A 19,147-nucleotide genomic window follows, 5' to 3' on the forward strand; every position below is an offset into this window, starting at 1 on the left:
AACATATTAATTTTATAATTTTTTTTATCTATTTAGCACATTTATCATAAATCATATAAGTTTTAGTGATTAATGGTAGAGCGAATCTAAAGCTTCAAATTATCGAGAAAGAGATAAGGTCCACTACAAACTTTACAAGAACATGAGGAATATTCTTAAACCAACTAATTTTCTGTAATATGTGGATAATTTGTTATTTTTTTTATTGTTACATAAATAAATCATCCTTTTTAAAAATAAAGTCTTCCTATGATTATAAAAAAAAATATTACTATTTCAAGTTAACTTTTATCCTCTCATTTTATTTACACTAAATAACCATTTCAAATAAAGATCAGTTAGAGCAATCACTCCATAGTTTTTTTTTTAATTTTAATACACAAATTGTTTTAAACAATTTAAATTAAAAATAATTATTTTAAAATAATCTTTTTCTTAAAATATCCAAAAAATGTATATTAAATTATTTAACTAGACTATGTTTTAATTGTATAGATTTTGTTTTTCATCAAACAAAACTCATTACTTTGCTAACTTGACTGATAATTATTTTTAAAATTATATACAAAACAGTTTCTGATCAATCATCAACATAACAGTCCTCTTAGAGCATAAAATAAATTGACAGTTAATTACAGTAATAATAATGATAAACATTATAAACACAATAATTAAACTAATCTCGTTTTAGTAAGAGGCAAAAGAAAGGCCTGCTTTACTTTTTAATCAATGATTTGATGCTTTTCTTTGGTGCACAAAACTATTACCTTACTATTATACTCTCCAAACTTCTTCTGCCTGTACTCCAACCAAATTCACTCGCATACTTTCAACACTTTCTTCCTAATAATGCACATTACCATGATTGCCTAATGTACGATCATTCAGACTCCATCCAATGATAGGGTACTAATTTTTTTTTTTCAAATACAAAGCATATGTTATGCTTTGGAAAAGGAAAATCAGTGTCCTTAAGGAATCAAACATTAGTGGGGTACGTGGGATGAAAAATTCTTTAGGTATCCATGTTTTGTTTTAGTATAAAAAAATATACTTTCACACATTGCTTTCTTATTTTTTATTTTCTTTTTTCAAGAAATACAAAAAAATTATATTTATGAGTATTTTACTTTGGTATTGTATGTCAAATGAATGTAAAAGTGTCTCATGGTATCATTATTCTTTATATATTGTTTATGTTGAGAATCCAAATTTGAGTCCAAGTCTCACATTAGGTAAAAATAAAAAAGTAAAACAATATATAAAGTTGAAGACCCATTAATCCATTTTGAGTAAAAATTAGTGTCAATTCTGTGGTTGAACTCTAAGGTTTTGGATAGAAAATGATATTTATCCTTATATGATTGAGTTCAGATTTCTTTGATTTGTATTTTCTCTATCAACCTCCTCCTCGATCAACCTTAGATCCAACAATTCAGAGTCAGGAACTAAAGATGGTTTAAATATATTTTATTCTCTCAATTTTTTATATATCTTTTAAGAATAAAACATAATATTATTTTCTACTTCAAAACTAACAGACTTAAATTCGGAACACAGACGGACTCTTGTAGAAATACAATTGGTTAAAATTTGATTAGAGGAATGTTACCAGTGCCAGATAAAGAAAAGCTGCCTCAGATTATTTCATAAATTATTGGTTTTGAATTCACAGAACTCTTAGCTCATGAGGGCAAGTGGAATGTTTTCTTTGAATTGAAAAATATGATCATCTAAGTAATACACCATTTCCTTGGAAAATGGTAGTGTTTGTGGAATTACCAACTTGATCTTCTTGTTGCTGAGGCATAGACATGATGTGTGATGAAGAGCCTGAAATTCCACCCTGCTGTGGTGAGTCTGATACAATAGGTGAGGGTGTATTAAGGAACTTGGTGGAGGGTGTGATGCAACATCTACAAAGCGGACACGTGGAGTTTGATTGCAACCAGTTGCATATGCAGCTTATGTGAAACACATGCTTGCAATAAGGAATTTGTAGCAGTTCTTCCTTCAGCTCAAATTCTCCAAGGCAAACACAACATCTGGTTTTTACAGAAAAAATCAACAACCTTTTAGCCTTCGTTTCATGAATTTATAGTTATTAGAATATTAGCACAATCATATATCCTGAGTTTTGGAATATTGATGTTCAACTCTGCTAAATCAAATAAAAAAAGGACAAGAATTCTGATGCATTGGAAAAATAAAAGAATACAAAGGATCAGCATAAGAAACCAAGACTTTCTAAACCACTTGCCCAGTATAAATTCTCAAGCAGATACAACCAATATCTATCTAACTTTGAAATTTGTCTTTTTTACTGTGCATTTGAGTTACACGTGTAGGAGGAATTAGATATCTTATTTTTTCATTATTTCTGGTGACTCACCTCACATTCAAATGTGCAAGTTATGCATAAAAGGGGACCATTCTACGTATATTTTTCACATCTTTTGCTTCCTTTTTCTCCGAATAACTTTTTATGAAAATAATGGATGCATGAAAGGTTCTAAGAACTCTGGAAACCGAATATTCTGCTAAGAAAGACTTTAGCTTTTGAAGAACAACAATCATTTGAGTATAGTTTGGAAGAAGGGAAATTGAAGTATAGCAAACTAACAATTTAGCTCTTAAGCACACACTGTAGATACCTTATGTAATAGATAGAGATTAAAACACATCAATCAAAGTTCAAAAAATGAAGAAAAAGAAACCAATAAAGAAGTAACACAACTACCATTCAAAGATAATGCAAACAAAAGGATAAGTTAAAATCTCAGGCATAAGAAAGAAGCAAGGAGAATAGACAAGAAAAGGCTTACACTGAATCTCTTGTTCCAAAATCCTCATCAAATAAAATTCTTGGAAGTTTGTCAAGAAATTGCACTGTCAGATCTAATCGGCAAGGCTGTATAATATTAGCAGTACAGGGGCTATTAGCTATTATTAGTTTTTCAATTAAATTACTGATAACAGATGCATGATGGTTCAGTGCAGATAAGTTTAGCTCTTAAAAATTGGAGTTTTACCTTACTGAATCCAAAAAACTAGTTCTTAAAGTAAGAGGAGTACATCATTTATATATTCCATTGCTCATATGCTAATGAATGCATGATTTTTAACACTAACCATAGAATCTAAATCCCTATAGGGAGTTATGCAGTTATGACTTGAAAATACAGAAAAAGAAATGCTACTTACTTGTGAAGGGTAAGGATATGTTGTTTGAGGATTGGCAGTGTTGGTAAGTATGTGGAGAGGTGGTGATGAGAGAGAGGAAGCTCTCCTTTTGAGGTAGAACAAGTAAAACAAGAGAACCAGAATGATGGAAAAGAGTATGGGAATGGAAAAGATGAAGGCTTGGTAAAGCTTAAGTTGAAGTTCTTGTGGATACAAATGTGGAGAAGGGGTTGGAGTTTGTGGCACATCCATCACATATTCAACACAGATACAAAAGTGTGGAACACATTATAGAAAGTCTGTTGAATAAGAACAGACAGAGAGGGTTGAAAATGTTAAACAAAAAGCTTCAGTTCAGCATGCACTGGTTGTGATATGTTAGAATTGGTGAATAGGGTAAGAAAGATATATACCAAAATGTTTAAGATTGTTCTTTTAGAGTCATTGATAAAGCTGAGATGTTGCATTAGCAATGTGATGTGTGTGAAAATGATAATGGCATTAGTACATATTCTGTGTTTTGCAGAGGTGGAACAGGCCCATATGATCCTCCACCACTTCTCAGATATGGACCCCAGTGTAATGTATACTTGTAAGGGTGTGTTTGTTTCACCATTTTAGACCTTCAAAATGCGTTTTACAGATTTTGAAGAGACTTGATTTTGTAAACAATGGTTATGTATTTGATAAGGAAGAAAAGTAAGAACATAAAGTCAAATTCACTGCTGTAAATGGTTTAAGAATACATTCAAGTCTCAAACTGTTAAGAATTTTATTGTGTTTTGTAAAATTAATATATCTAATATATGGGGTAGATTTTTTATTTTTTTTTTCCTTAAATTTCAACAAAGTCCATCCATTTTGAAATAGAAACCTATCTCATCCTATGAAGGACAATAATGCCTTTTGACTATGACTATGACACAATATGTGCACTCTTGGTGGAACGTGATTAATTGAAGAAATTAAGCTATTTTCTGAGTGGGTTTAGAATCAGATCTGAATGTGAAAATCATAGCAGATTCTCTGTTTCAGTGTATACAAAGAACAGATGTTGCTGCTTTATGATTTTAGTCATTTGCTTTAATTATCAAAACAAAGTGCAACCACTTATGTTGCTGATTGTGTAATAACGGGAAGTAGCATCTTAGAGATATACATAAATCCTTCAGTAGACATTCAAAATCATTACATTAAAAGAAAAATAAATGTCTGGTTGGCTGGTGATTGAGTTCAAGTGAAAAGAAAAACGTGCAAAAACATGATTATGACCCACTCGAAACAAATTAACTTTAACATGACATGACATTTATTTTCTTAGTTAACACAACATCACTACTTCATACGATACACGTCTGGTCGCCTGTTATTCAACAACGTAATCACGAGATTTATTAAATGAACTTATACAGAAATTAATAACTTTGGAAGAAGTTTATTTAATTCTTTTCTTCTTATTTGTTTTTCCTTTAAATTTGTTCGAACAATTTGATTACATGGCTTGCTGAATCACACTACAGAGTCTTGCTAAGTTATTCTTCCCTTTCTCACTGTAAATACTAACACTGCTACAGTAGAGGCTGGAGTGATAACGATAAATACAAATGGTTTGATAGAGGTTGCACATGGAATGGAGTTTCATCACATTTTGGGAAGAAAAGTTGGTTGAGGAGGAAAGTTTATTAAATAAGTATCTTAAAATGTTCAATGATTCAGAACAAAAGTGTTGGAGTTTTATATTAGGTAGCAACATACAAAGAGTTAAAAGCTACAAAAAATGATTGTATTTATTGTGTGAAGATTCTTATTTGTGTTTTTCATTACTTGTACGTACAAATCTATTGTCTTTAAGATTTTATTATAATGATATTTTACATTATAAATTGCTACAGGTTCTTGGAAAGAAGATTTTGACCACAAAGCACATAGTAATTATATTTTTGAGATTGATTGCAAATCTGTTTATCATGGCTTGCATCTATAGCAACACACAATGTTTATCTGAATTCCACTTTGCTTTTGCAAGTTGTAAAATTTACTTGTCAACCAAGTTACTTGCTCTCTTCCTAGGACATCTACGTTTTATGCTAGCCTTGATTTTGAATGGATATCCAATTATATTTGCTTTCAAGAAAGAAGTGTAGACAATAAATAGTCTCTACTGAATATATCCTATTTAAATCGAATAAAACAATAATAGAAAAATGTTTTTCTCCAAATTAAAACGTCTAAATCTCAAACTCCAATTCTATTTCTTTGAATGCTGCTACCAGTAGACTTTAATACATCTTCTATTGTTAATTAAGGTTTCTTAAAAGAACCCTTAAACAAAAGGTGATATTCACATTATTTTTTTATTATATAAATTTAACTAATTAAAAATTGTTTTAATAATATTTTTCCTTAGCTTGTGATCTTTTTAAAATAAAGTTACTCACGATTTTTTAAACTTGAATATTCACATTTAGTTTAAATATTACATATTTCTTAAATGTTTCAGTAACACTCAGACCTGTTTTTTTTTTAAGATATTCAAGTAAATGAACTGTATGTCTAAACAGGTAATGTCAAAATTTATTAGTTCCATATAAGATTGTAGACTTGTTAGCAAAAGAATTTACAAATTAATTGTCAACATATAGCAAACTGCATTGAGCATGGTAATTTTGCAGACTGCAAGTGATAGATAGCACCTACATCTCTCTTTAAATCATGTTACAAAAATACTTGAATCCAAATGACACTGAAAAAGGAAAAACAATAATAATAAATACAACATTACTTTTTGTGAACCATCTTTTTGAAGGAGCTACCTGAGACCTGAAAAGAAACTAATATTTCCTCTTCCTAACTTTGGAACTCATTGATCGGATAACATTATCATCCGTTAACACTGTGTCCTCGAGAGGCTTTACGGATTCAGGCTTGGTGAAGTAGGTGAACAGCAGGTAGATGCCATCCAAATAAGTGTTGGTCTCCCCAGCTTTGTTTTTCTTCTTGATCCCATATGCTAGAGGAATAACTCCTCTGTTAAAAACCTCTACATACATGCCACCTCCAGCAACAAGAATCTGCAAGAAGGAAAATCATTGGAGTTAGAGTAAAAAATCTAGTTCACACACTTCAACAACACCACTACAAATTCATCAGCATTTCAGATCAGCAAACATTGCCGTTTGAGTCCACTATTAATTATTATTATTACTACTTAAATTGCCGGGGACTGTCACCTCCAATAACGCATAAACCACAACAACACACTTATCAAACATCAAGTTAATCAAACCAAGGTAATCAAATTGAGATTCAAATAATGAATCATAATTTGTGTCAAACCATAGGAGTCAGTGAAAAATATAGTTTTCAAACATATTTCACAGAGATGATATAAAGCGGGCAGTACGATAATTTCAAACTAAATATAGAAAACCACTTAATCACAAGGCTCATAAACAAAATTATTACTTATATCTGAGTTTGTAAAACCTCTATCTAAGAAATCTGGAATTGAAGCAATAAAATAGCTAAAAGAGTGCATGCAATGAAGTAGTGAAATGATCAAATAGGATAAGAGGAGAAATGTTCCTTCAGTTCCTTTTCATTAAGCTTATATGACTTTTCAAATTCTTTCTCAAGAACTGGTGAAAGAAAACTAAAACAAAATGTAGAGTTGAATAGTGTGATTTGTATCTACCATACGAAACTGTACATCGTTTAAAATACTAATTGAAAAATCACGAACTTAAGATTCTAACAGCTATGCATCAAAGAGCAACCACACAATGCATTTCACCCCAATGAATAACCAAAACAACATCATAGAAATTCACTGAGCAGATACAGAGAGACTGTCACTGCTGCAGTCCTCCCCCTCAATGAAAAATATAAATCGTTCAGCACAATCAAAACCCGGTGCAATTTCCCAATCACAAACAGAAACAGAGTCTCGGCACACGAAACAAAAACAAATTGTAGACCTAACTATTCCATATACTAAAATTCAATTTGATTATTTTAATCCATCTCAGCTTAAGTATGAAAACCAAGTAAAAGTCACAGAATTTAACCTCCTCGTACTTCTGGGTGAGTGCAAGTCGTTCATCCTCGGTCATGTCGGGCCTCAAAACCATCATTGTCTCGTACTGTCGAAGGCCGGGTGGGCAGGGGGGCTCCTCCTTTTCCTCGACGGCCGTGAACCCGGTTCCGCCTGGTGAATTGGGGTCGTCTTCGGAGCCGAAACCCCCTTCGAAGAACGAATCGGAGAAGTCTAGGGTTTGGGCAGCAATGGAAAATTTAGAAGCGTTTCCCTTTGGGTGAAAATGGTATCTTGGTTCTGCAAAGAGAAATTTGGGACCACGAGAGAATGCGCCAATGGGAGAAGATAGAAAATTGGAAGGGAGTTTGGAAGAAGAATGAGGAACATTGAGAGAAGAAGAAGAGAGAGGAACCGAAGTGAAGGCAGACGAAGCCATTGTTTTGCCCTGCTAAGATGAGAGGACTTTGCAGATGAAGCTGTTCTATCCTATGCAGATAAGGCGAACTCAGCGCACACAAGCGCAGGTTAGAAGTCGGGTTTATGAAGCTTTTTCTTTTCTTTTCTCTCATTCTCTACTCAAGTTTTTTTTTTTAAATAGTAATAATATCTCTTTTTAAATAATTAAATATGTTTTTCGTATTTAAATTATTTTTAAAAATTATACTTTCTTATCAAATAAAAAACGTATTTAATTCTTTTTAGTTACTTAAGTTATATAAAAATCAGGAGTATGACAATATTGGTATCAATAAAATAATTTTAATCGTTATTGTTTTCTAAATTTAAATTTTTTTAATCATAATCATTCTTATTACTTAAATTTTTAACATGTACAACTTATTATTTGTATTTCCTTTTTACAATTTAAAACGGTTAAAATAATGAAAACGGAATCATGTTTTCAATCTCTTAAAACACTTAATAAATATTTTTCATTAATTATTCATTAGTTGAGTTCAGAAATAAATTAAAAATTAAATGTATAAATTGTGTATTCATTTTTTATGTACAATTAAAATATTGTGCTAAAATAATTGATTATATTATATCCTTTTTCTTACTGCAAAATCTTTATTCGATTATATTATATCTTAAGTTGGAGTGCGAGCTTAATATCATTACCAAAAATATGTAAAATCCTTCTAATTCTTATTAAATTATCTATTTTATAATCCTAATATATATATATATATAATATTATAAAAAAAATTAAAAGTACAATATAATAATAAGTTGGGTAAAACGTAAAATAATTGATTCCATTTTTATATGTGATAAACCAACATTTGTCTCATTGAAATAAAATAAATAAATGTAATTAAAAATATTATTTTCACTATTTAAAATAATCCATTATCCCAATAAACAATTATTATACATGGTAATTTGTATGAAAAAAAAGTATCCAATTAACAGTAATTTTTTCATTTATGCTCCACTTCGAAAACTTCCTTTTGGTTCATGTTCATCTTTTTGTTCCGTTCTTATCTGACCCATTCCATGAAATTACAATCTGAATAAACATTGTATTTGTAATTTAAAAGCGTATTAGAATTTATATACAACTGAATAGTATATATTAAAATAATAATATACATAGGGATCCTTTTTCATAATAAAATAATAATTAAATATAGTAATTAAAGTAAAATTATAAAATATAGAATCACTTAATTTTGTCTTTCCCTATTTTTAGCTTTTCAAAACCTTTTGCTTATTTTTAACTGATTTCGTTTAATTTGTAAGGCAACTTTAAACCAAAATGGATAAAAAATAATAATTTTTAACTTTAAAAGTACATTATACCAATCAACTGACTATATATATATATATATATGCACTATTATATAGAGAATTTCCTCTACACATTTTGTCAATTTTATTCTTTAAATATTTTTTAAATAAAAATAATTATTTTAAGGCGACTGTTTCTTTTTTTAAAATTTAACTATTTTTTTAGATATTTATTTTCTTCTAAAACTTAACTATTCTTATAAATTAAAATAATTATTTATAATAAAAAAATTTATAAAAAATAAAAGTAACTTACAATAAAAGTGTAAAAATTACTTAAATTTACTTTTATAATGGTTAAGATAATAATTTTTTTTTTATCATAGTATAGTATACATGTTTTCATTAATATATATAATATTTGAATTATACAAGTGTAGTTGGAATCTTTGCTTTAACTTCAACCTTTAAAATAGTTTTGTTGTGAATCTAAAAATTTCTCATTTGAACTCGGTTTCATTCAACACATTCGTCAGATTGAACTTTTGCAATGAATATACTACATAGATAACAAAGCTAATATGTCCAGGATAAAAAAACAGGAGATATATAACATGGCATGTGAAAATAATAATAATGCATGCAATAGACCCAACATGACATACTCAATACTTTCCTTAGTAAAAGACATACCCAACTACCCGAGGGTTGCAGCAAGAATATAGATGTCTACGACTTACCTGAAGTAATGCGGACATTAAGCATAGCATGCCTTGAAGATGCATTACCGGTTAAAATCCAAGTTCAAAACTTGGGATTGTTTCCCTTTCACACGAAAACTCCTCATCACTCTTTTCTTCATTGGTAATGAAGCAAGATTGATAACCAGAATCCTTCTCATTCGTATTTGTCTGGGCATCCTTCTGAGAGGGCTACATATTGAAAAGACAAAATTTGAGACAGATGAAGATTTCTCTAATATGAAATGTCCAACCGTGTTATATTTCAGGAAATTTCGAGTAATATGTTCTAGTTAGCACAGTTTTGACTGATTACGGAAATCCCGTGAATTAAAGAATTATAGTCTCAACGTAGAATGGAGATATATTCTATGTTCTAAAATCGATGTACCTTGCACAAGTATTCCGTCTTAATGCAATGAAATCAAATTCATTTAATCATAAATTTTCAAATATATAGTACAAAAAATACCAACCTAGAAAAAGAATGCGGGCAAAGAATAGTCTATGAAAATACAAACATAACACATCATACAAAATAATATAATACAATGAACTTATAGAACCAACCCCCAACAGTGTACTATTTTAAAATCTTACAAACCCCTATACGATATATTCCGTTATATAACACAAAGAATTATTAGAAACCATAAATATTCACTTCCCAACAGATACGCCTACTCAAATTATCACTCACTTGTGGATACTTATCTCTTTGATGATAGGACCTATGCAAGTGCCTCTTCATAGTTTTTAGAACTCCTAACCCCGTGCATCAACGATATTCATTGATTGATTCAAGTTCTAAGAATGTAGTGGAGATATATTTCCAATGCAAACAATTTTATCTACCCGAAGTGACATAGAAATACGTGTATCAACACTAACACTTCAAACATTCCAAGAATCATCTGCAAGTAATCTCTACATGATATCTAATCATCAAAAGACTAACTTACGAAATACAAGTCACTTTCAGAAAATGCAAACAAAATGGGAGACTATACCTGGTGGGACAATTTGACATTCTCGGTAGATTGGAAACTGTCACCGCTACATGCTGCTGCAAAACCCCACAACCAAGAATTACAAATATCTCAATCTCAACAAGCATAACAAGGAACAGCTGCTGAGAAATATCTCCGAAAATCACAATTATTGTGCTAGAAATCCAGTAAGCCCACCAATTCTAAACTGACCTCCAGACAATGTAATATCAAGGGATTTCGTCGAAGCTGATTCCTTATCCCCAATATTTTGACATGATTTCGCAGCCGCAGCTGATTCCTTATCCCCGAAATTTTGACAGGATTTAGCAACAGTAGCTGATACGTTGTCCCCAATATTTTGACCCCCATTGGGCGATTGGCCTCCTATAGAAATCCCATATAATCACGTCATCATCAGACCATAAGGGACCTCTGTACCTAGTTGGGTTACGTGGCTAACCTGTTACATAACTCTCCCGAGGCTTCAGGTTAGGATTCTGTAAAATGGCCAGTATTTGATCGGCTGCAAAGTAGCAGAAATCAGTTGCAAAGTAGAAATGATGAAATAGTATATTAAAATCAGCAAACACACGTCGCATCCTAGGCTCTGTCATGACAGGGTTTCTAGTGGCCATTCAGTTTTACAGATATCAATAGGACCTCTTATCTATTTTAGAAAGTCCACACAATAATATTAACTACTTATCTGTTCCCTCTATTTGTTCCCATAATTCAAAGTTACGGATGCCGATTCTACTATACAGAGATGGAAAAAAGTATCAATCAAGTACATTAGATGATTTGAAAGTCGTCGTTTGTATTAGAAATCATGAATCAACTTAATCCTAATGTCGGATCTTCACATTTATGAAGAAAGCCGTTATCACTATCCTACAAATTGCATGCAAATGAATAAAAAGAATCAACATATTCATATTTATGAAGAAAACAATTATCACTATTGTACAGAATGCTTGCAAATCAATAAAACTGTACCAGCTTCCTATTGAAAACGGAAGGAAAAAGTGATGCAAATGAAACATGAAGATGAGTGTTAAGACTAAAGACTGCAGGCAATTAATAAGTACTAACCATCACGTAAAGGCTTGATTGGTGGGGTTATCCTGTTTGGTTTTATATCTTCTCGTTCGGTAACCAGACAATCCAATCCAGATCCTTTCCCCAGACAGAGTTCACTCGGAGGTTTTCCTGCACGGCATAACCATAAACTTTTGAGAAAGAGAAAACGACAGCTCATTCCAGACATACTTTCTGCTTACTTTCCAGGAGTCTGTTTATGGACTTTTGTCGTCATTCATTCTCAATTATTTCCCCATTCCTAGCTTCTCTTTTGTCTTACAATTTTACTTATTTTAAGGTTTGTATTTACCACGCTTTTCCCTTTATAAAGGGCTTTGGAAGAACTTAAGTGGAATTTATCAGACCTTTATGAAAATAGCTTACCACTCCCGTAAACTCCTTCAACTCTTATTTCAATAAGCTTCTTGACATTAAAAAAAGATTTTGTTGCAGTAAGTTGTTATTCATCCAAACACGCATATAAGCAAAACAGAATTTCTTCTCTGCTCCTGAATCATTACTATTCTACATTTAAATTTTGAAATAAACTTCTGATATAAATGGAAGTCGTACATTCATAAAAATTAAGACCAGATATATTTTAATTAGTCAAGGAATAACCTTTAGCAGAAGATGGATTGACCTTGCGGTAGCCATTTTGCCCATGTCCTCTCCTCTCAACATTATCACCATTCCCTCCTTCACTTAACTTCGCCGGAGAGTGATGACTTCCTTCAGGTTCTCCTACTTCAACAAAATGTCCATCAAAATACACCGATTCACCTGTCATTATAATTTCATCTTTCTTTAGGAACCGGCGTTGTAAAGGTCTTTTGTTCAAATCATATAGAACAACCTGAAAAGAGAACATCGAATTACAGAAAGCATAATCAATCATGTAACTCTGTCACACATATATAAAGTAAGGGTGTATTTAAGTGAACAGCTTAGTTAAGCGCTTAATTTTAAGCCTTTACCACATCAACATGCAAACTAATATAAAAATTTTGGCAATTAAGCTCATTCAAATAATAAGAACTCATAGGAATAAAAAACCAAATAAACTCTACAGAAGATCATCCAAGGATTCAGTTTCAAAGTAAAAGAGATGCACAAAGGACAGATTGAAAAGGTAAAAAATAAAATTGTAGCATGCGTGAAAAGCCGAAAATTAACCTGCTTTCCATATGATCCACAAAGTTCAATGTGTAAAAAACCATCATGGTACTTCTTGGCTTTTTTAGTTAACTCGGTAGTGTACAGGACCCGCCATGCTAAATTGAAAGGAAAGATATCTACAAGTGAAAACTTAATGAAGGTCAAAACAATGACGATAATCAAAACAGAAAACAAATGCAACCTCTGACAAAAGGGACTCTGGATGAAATTGGTCATATTATTCAAGAAAGGATGAGCTCGCGATTCTCTAACTGTTTTGAGTGAATTGATAGAAAATGATATATGTAATAGTTGTCAGGCATATATACATGTGAATGGCGTCCCTCACGTCAGAGCTTATGAATTCTTACAACTCTATATTAAATATAGATTTGCTTTTCTTACAATTTCCTGTTCTGTTAATCGAAAGCATAAATTATGCACTGTATATTCAGTTATACACTATATTAGATCAACATGGTCGACTAAATAGAATAGTTGCATTCATCATTGTGATTTGATTAGAAAATAATTATCAGCTCATTAGAGCACATCATGTGAAGCATTGGCATGTACAGACTGTAGATTCTACATCTCCCTCTTTCTCTTTTACCTTTTCTTCCTTCAATTTTAAAACAGATATAATAATAACATTTATCTATAAGCATCCAATATTAATAAATAAATAAACAGGAAAAGTAACCGAAGTGCCAAAAAACAACAGGCCGTATGTAACCTTTTCGTATCACAATAATTTTGTGCTTACCCCTTTTTTCAACAGTTACATGGGTATCAGTTTGGAGATAAGTTTTCTGTATGTCCGTCTGCGTTCCCTCAACATTAGTAAATTTGTCTCCAGGAACTTTGGAATCTGGTGAGCAACCACCTTGATGCTCACCAATGTCAATCAAATATGAATCAAACGCAATTGATTCACCGGGTTTTATTACATCATCTTTCTTCAGGAATCTGCTATCTAAGACTTTCTTACTTGTGTCAAACAGCGTAATCTGAAATATATTCACAGAAAGAGGTATTAAGCATTCATTAAAATAATTCTTACATGAGCAGAAGGTTTAGGGACAATAACTGATAAGGTTAAGATATATTAAAATAATAATAAAGCCTGTTGTGCACTTGTGTTAAAGATATTTTCGTATCATCTGAGTTTTTGTTAGCTGTGCCTTTTTCCTGTGGAAACTGTGTTCATTCAATAATTGCTCCATTCATGTGTCCTTCATTGAATCTTGACAATAACTAATACGAGGCTACTCATAGGAATATTTTGTGTACTTTGATTGGCTTATTAATTGCAATCAAAATCTTATGCAATGCGGAAAGGGGGGAGGGAGGGGGGATTGGGGGGAATTAATTGCTAAAAATCATATTATCAGAACGAAAACGAATAAAATGGGCTAGAAAGCGCATCTATTAAAATGACCTGACCAATCATACGCTCAGAAGAACATAATTTGAGTTTTTGATAAATGAAATATGTCTAAAGCTCACCTGTGCCCCACAGGATCCACGAAGAACTAATCGTAAAAAACCATCATGGTACTTCTTTGCCTTTTGAGTCACTTGTGTGGTGTATAAAACATGCCACTCTAATTGGAAATTGAAAATTATAACAAATTTAGAAGATTAAAAAAATGGAAGTTGCTTACACAAAATTATAATGTCCTGCCATCAGTGGCAGGTTGACTTTGTATCACAGCTTTGGAAAAGCTGCATTACCATGTTCTACACAAGGACAATAAATTGAAAGAAGCAACGCAGAATGAGCCCAGCATTTAAATTAAAGTTTTACTAAATGACACTAACCTTCAATACTAGGATTTTGTGCCTGCTGACTGATCTTTGGTGATCCATACTTAACCAGTTCTCTCCTCTTAAATTCTGCAATTTTTACGACTACAATACATAACCAACTACACCGTAGTGCAAAACATTCAAACAACTACAGCAAATAAACTGTCAACATTACTTGTACGTTGTAGCGCTCTAGATCAATGGCACGACATTGAATAAGCAGAAGCACACAAAATGAGACTTGATAATTATAGGAATGATGAATAAATGCCTCATCTATTCCTTTACGATATAGAAGCCAAATTATGACAGTTTGAACTTTCAAATAGTTTAAGTTTAAATTTAAAAGCATACTCTATGGGCATAACCATACACTCACAAAGTCTTAGATGCCAAAAACCTGGAAAATTAAGTCACTAACCTCTGATAACTTTTTGTGACGGACTGAGAGGTCTCCGCACACGTCCGACGTTCTCCTTCTCATTCATTCTTGTATGTTTTGAACAGTCTCGTAAACAAACACATAAGCAGCAAATAAGATTGAGGACGTGAAATGCTTCACAAGAAAAATAATGTATATCAGAGAGTTCAAACCAGGAGTCCTGAATCTTGAAAAACTCCTGCTTCTCCTATCAACATTCAAATCACATTCAGGCTTTTTGTCTCCCTCCTGATCGCCTATTTCCACAAGGTAACCGTTTAAAACTAACGATTCACCAGAAATTACAGTTTCATCGTTTTTCAAGAGTCGACACTCCAACAATTTCTCGCACTCATCGTACAGAGAAACCTGCACAGCGATTGAGCAGAACAGATTATATATCCCGTCAAAAATTGATTTCGAAAACTTTGGATAATTTGCGGAGAAAGAGTGGATACAATACCTTGCTGGTGGAAGTGTGGAACTCTAGGAATCCATCTTGATACACCTTGCGTTTCTGCTTAATGTGTTTTGTGTAGGTCACCGTCCAGCGTTTCGAGTCCCCCATTCACGCTGATGGAGCTGAACTTAGATGCAGAGCAAGTAGAGGAAAATGACGGTGTTCTTCACTCTTTGCTCTCTAAAGACCCTAACCCCCTTCAATCTTTCATCGGATGAATTCGCGGAGTTGGAGCGCGGGAACACAGAGGATAAATGTTGAAATTATTTATTTATTTAAATGATATTTATTATGCATAAATTTTAATTTTTCACTTATTATGTTTTTTTTTTAATTTTTAATGTTATTGTTATAATTCGTACTTATTTAAGTATTATTTATTAACTAATTATTATTAATATTTAATTTTTTTATTAATTATTATTTGTTTTGATATTTATTATTATGTAATTATATGTTTTTCTTTTTATATTTGTTTGCTTTTATAAACCATGTATATAATATAATTTATTATAGATATAATTTTGTTAGAAAATAATTAACTCATCATTAATTTTTATTTGATTTTAATAAATAAAGTGTAAAGGTATAAAATGGGAGGTGCAGGTGAAATAAGTAAAGTACAAGAGCACCACTCTAACATCTATTTTACTCTTCAAAAATATATTAATCCTAAATTGTATAATAATTAAAATTAAAATTAGTAGTTTATTTTTCGCCCATCATTTCTGTAAATTTATTCAATACGACCATTTTTATTCAAAAGTTAATTATATTTGTCTTTATTCAAGTATTACGTAAAAATTGGTGTTAATAAAAAAAGAACATTGTGGATAATGTAAAATAATACATCTGGTCTCAATGACTTCCATATTATCCAATAAGTTTTTTATTAAAAAAAAGTTACTTTTAGTTTTGTAATTTTATACTAATAGTAATACTATTTTATATGAAGCACAAAAAATTATTTTTGTGATAAGTGAAGACAAATAAGCAAAACTGTGATATGAGATAATATAATAGTCACTCAATCCGTTGATTAAAAAATTAAACTTCAAAAAGCTTAATGCATAAATATAAAAAATTTATGTGTTCACGGGAAACAATTTAATAAATATTCTATTAAAAATATTTAAATTTAAGGAAAATTTAAAATTAGTTATACCTTCAGTGAGAAATCTTTTGTATTAAAATTAAATTAATAGTCCAACTTGATTTAAAGCTATATTGAGAAAGTTGATTTTCTTATATATAATGTTTTATATGTTAGTTTTCTTAAAATTTATATTAACTAACTCTAGAAAAAAAAGTCTAAACTATAACCAAATTTTAAAGACAAAATATAATTAGTTACTATTGTAACCAATTTAAACATAAATTTATAAATTAAAAATTATTAATATTTAAAATAGTATTTATTATAAATAAAAATTATAATTAAGTTATGAATTGATCACTAAATTAGTCTTTAATATTAGTTATCAAAATATTAATTACTAAAATAATTAGTTTCTAACTTGATACTTTCCTAATTTATGCAAACGATCATTGCATGAACAAACGCTTAGTTACATTTCCAACAAAAGTACCAATACAATGCATATTTCACTTCACTGAATGCACAGTTCCATCAAATTACAAAACTTTCTAATTTATACTAAGTCAATGAATCCTGCAACACTGCTTCATGCATTAATTAGAACACTAAAGCTTTCAGTCTCCTTGCCAACTCCTTTCTGTTCACCAAGAAATTATGATTATTGTTAGCGTAACATCAAAGAAAATATTTCTCATTTCACGGGTGAAGAGGCTAATGAATAAAAGATTTAGCTTACCTAGTCAATTGCCTATCAAAACCTGAAGCAGCCAAAACCCCTCTGTTCTCTTCGGCTCTTCTAATGAGGTAGGACATAGTCATTTCTACTGGCCCGAATGGCATATACTTGCTAACCCGAAACCCTGCATTGCTCAACCCGTAGGAAAGTGCCTCTGACATTCCATATAGTTGTGCAAATTCTAGCTTCTGATTCACCTTTTCAACTCCCAATTCATGTGATTTTCCCACAGCCAATTTGCCTGCAAATCATTGTCAATAGTCTCAAACACTTGAATTGGGATACTAAGATTTTCATAAAAATTTAACTTTTATGTCATAAGAAATTGAGTAATACCAGATTCAATATTGTGGGTTGCAAGAACAACTGAACCAGGTCCATTGGCAACTCTCTCGAGCATAAATGATGAGCAATCATTGAAGCAATTGTGTGTGTCTTGAATGGTACTGTGAACTGGGGATGCAAATCCGAGAGACTTGGCCAATTTACTCTCTCTGGACATGTAAGCACCCCTCACCAATTTCAACCCCATTGGAACTCCCATTTTCTCTGCTGCTGTTGTTGTCAGCAACAACCTCTCCTTGGCATCTTTCAGGTAAGTTTGAACGGTTCCAAACACAATGGGCTTGTTATCCTTGTTGTGCATGATTGCAGAAGAGTATGTGAAGTAATCAATAGCTGGCTGAACAGTGGTGTCTTCAGCATCGACCAACAAAGGAACATTAGCTTCCTCACATTTTTGGCAAAGTTTAAGGAGTCTTTGGTTGACAAGTTGAAGATCACTCTCTTCTTCAGGGGTCAGGGGCTCTGGTCTTTTCTGTGTGTGGTACAAAGGGCTAGATTCTGCAAAAATTGGGAAGGAATCTTGCTTCCATGGCAAAACGAATGAAGGGTCTTTCTTCTGCCATCGTAGAAGGTCACTAAGTCTTTCTAACAATACCATGGGACATATTGCAGTGATTTTCACAACAACAAAGCTCACCTATCGCATCAAAAATTAAACCAGCCTCCGTAAATTACACATTACAAGGCACAAAGAAAAACTAACGAAAAATATACATAAAAGAAATTACAAAATAGTAGTGCAATGTAGCAGTAGGCCTACAAATAAAGGCACTTACAGAGGATGGTGGAAGGGATTTGGTAAACTCAACACTGTGAAGGAACCCTTGAAGATTCTCATCACACCCCTCATTGTCGAGTGCATCTTCCGCCCCATAAGCCAGCATGCTACGCAGCCCGGTATCGTTCAGCGCCAGTATGCTCCTCCCGGCGGCGGCAGCATCCTCGCCGCCGCAATAGTTGGCGTATAACGTGTGGCGCATGGTGGTCATCACGAGATCTCTCAGCATTCCACTCTCAAACACCTTCAACTTCGTCACCCATATTCCCAAGTCCACCATGCAATCCACCGCCATTGCATGTTGTATAGCAGAGGATCGGAGCAACTGTTTCGTCGACACCGACCCAAAGAGCTGCTCTACGTCCTCTAAGTTTAGTGTCGTCGCCGCAGAGGCGGTGGAGAGGGAGGTACGGCAAGTATTCCGGGGCTTCATTGCGGCGCTGCAATGAATGTTATTGAGGATTCTTCGAGAGAGCACCCGGAATGCCATTTTTGATGAAGGTGTTTGTTGTTGCTGAAAAAATTAACGTGTGTTTTGTTTGTTGTGTTGTGTCTGAAAATGAGAGAACAAAT

General features: G+C 32.2%; 4 protein-coding genes across 5 annotated transcripts; all 4 read right to left on the bottom strand.

The window, feature by feature from the left end:
* Window positions 1–1,556: 1,556 nt before the first annotated feature.
* LOC108322927 (probable E3 ubiquitin-protein ligase RHA4A) lies at window positions 1,557–3,571 on the bottom strand. Its single transcript, XM_017555227.2, has 3 exons — window positions 3,205–3,571; window positions 2,826–2,911; window positions 1,557–2,045 (listed from the first exon to the last, which is right to left on the bottom strand). Exons 1-3 carry the CDS (start codon window positions 3,433–3,435, stop codon window positions 1,730–1,732), a joined length of 633 nt encoding a protein of 210 aa, XP_017410716.1. The 5' UTR covers window positions 3,436–3,571; the 3' UTR covers window positions 1,557–1,729.
* A 2,188-nt stretch (window positions 3,572–5,759) lies between these two features.
* On the bottom strand, window positions 5,760–7,769 carry LOC108322907 (30S ribosomal protein S6 alpha, chloroplastic). Its single transcript, XM_017555203.2, has 2 exons — window positions 7,251–7,769; window positions 5,760–6,254 (listed from the first exon to the last, which is right to left on the bottom strand). Exons 1-2 carry the CDS (start codon window positions 7,653–7,655, stop codon window positions 6,015–6,017), a joined length of 645 nt encoding a protein of 214 aa, XP_017410692.1. The 5' UTR covers window positions 7,656–7,769; the 3' UTR covers window positions 5,760–6,014.
* A 1,609-nt stretch (window positions 7,770–9,378) lies between these two features.
* On the bottom strand, window positions 9,379–15,819 carry LOC108322916 (uncharacterized). Of its 2 annotated transcripts, none has more exons than XM_017555214.2 (13): window positions 15,620–15,819; window positions 15,330–15,525; window positions 15,157–15,243; window positions 14,748–14,822; window positions 14,433–14,530; window positions 13,690–13,933; window positions 12,942–13,060; window positions 12,387–12,621; window positions 11,778–11,894; window positions 11,146–11,208; window positions 10,896–11,069; window positions 10,704–10,756; window positions 9,379–9,885 (listed from the first exon to the last, which is right to left on the bottom strand). In XM_017555214.2, the coding sequence occupies exons 1-13, from the start codon at window positions 15,722–15,724 to the stop codon at window positions 9,745–9,747; spliced, it is 1,707 nt and encodes a 568-aa protein (XP_017410703.2). In that variant the 5' UTR covers window positions 15,725–15,819; the 3' UTR covers window positions 9,379–9,744. The 2 variants fall into 2 exon arrangements, with proteins under 2 accessions (XP_017410703.2, XP_017410702.2); XM_017555213.2 differs by having other exon boundaries at window positions 9,380–9,885; window positions 10,704–10,759.
* A 1,493-nt stretch (window positions 15,820–17,312) lies between these two features.
* LOC108322891 (proline dehydrogenase 2, mitochondrial) lies at window positions 17,313–19,064 on the bottom strand. The gene is made up of 4 exons (XM_017555178.1): window positions 18,573–19,064; window positions 17,788–18,433; window positions 17,452–17,692; window positions 17,313–17,352 (listed from the first exon to the last, which is right to left on the bottom strand). Exons 1-4 carry the CDS (start codon window positions 19,062–19,064, stop codon window positions 17,313–17,315), a joined length of 1,419 nt encoding a protein of 472 aa, XP_017410667.1.
* Window positions 19,065–19,147: the final 83 nt, after the last annotated feature.

Source organism: Vigna angularis, chromosome 1, assembly GCF_016808095.1.
Source record: "Vigna angularis cultivar LongXiaoDou No.4 chromosome 1, ASM1680809v1, whole genome shotgun sequence".
Classification (NCBI taxonomy): domain Eukaryota; kingdom Viridiplantae; phylum Streptophyta; class Magnoliopsida; order Fabales; family Fabaceae; genus Vigna; species Vigna angularis.

What these genes read in the sequence shown, in the direction of transcription:
- LOC108322927 (XM_017555227.2), bottom strand. Translation starts at nt 3,435, where the DNA reads ATGGATGTGCCACAAACTCCAACCCCTTCTCCACATTTGTATCCACAA. An exon ending in CATATCCTTACCCTTCACAA is followed by an intron (nt 2,912 to 3,204) that starts GTAAGTAGCATT and finishes AATATTATACAG; the next exon opens with CCTTGCCGATTAGATCTGAC. An exon ending in TTTGGAACAAGAGATTCAGT is followed by an intron (nt 2,046 to 2,825) that starts GTAAGCCTTTTC and finishes TGTAAAAACCAG; the next exon opens with ATGTTGTGTTTGCCTTGGAG.
- LOC108322907 (XM_017555203.2), bottom strand. Translation starts at nt 7,655, where the DNA reads ATGGCTTCGTCTGCCTTCACTTCGGTTCCTCTCTCTTCTTCTTCTCTC. An exon ending in TCACCCAGAAGTACGAGGAG is followed by an intron (nt 6,255 to 7,250) that starts GTTAAATTCTGT and finishes TCCTTCTTGCAG; the next exon opens with ATTCTTGTTGCTGGAGGTGG.
- LOC108322916 (XM_017555213.2), bottom strand. Translation starts at nt 15,724, where the DNA reads ATGGGGGACTCGAAACGCTGGACGGTGACCTACACAAAACACATTAAG. An exon ending in GTGGATCATATGGAAAGCAG is followed by an intron (nt 12,622 to 12,941) that starts GTTAATTTTCGG and finishes TTCTCTTTTCAG; the next exon opens with GTTGTTCTATATGATTTGAA. An exon ending in AATCAAGCCTTTACGTGATG is followed by an intron (nt 11,209 to 11,777) that starts GTTAGTACTTAT and finishes GCTACTTTGCAG; the next exon opens with CCGATCAAATACTGGCCATT.
- LOC108322891 (XM_017555178.1), bottom strand. Translation starts at nt 19,064, where the DNA reads ATGGCATTCCGGGTGCTCTCTCGAAGAATCCTCAATAACATTCATTGC. An exon ending in AACCCACAATATTGAATCTG is followed by an intron (nt 17,693 to 17,787) that starts GTATTACTCAAT and finishes AATGATTTGCAG; the next exon opens with GCAAATTGGCTGTGGGAAAA. An exon ending in TTTGATAGGCAATTGACTAG is followed by an intron (nt 17,353 to 17,451) that starts GTAAGCTAAATC and finishes CTTGGTGAACAG; the next exon opens with AAAGGAGTTGGCAAGGAGAC.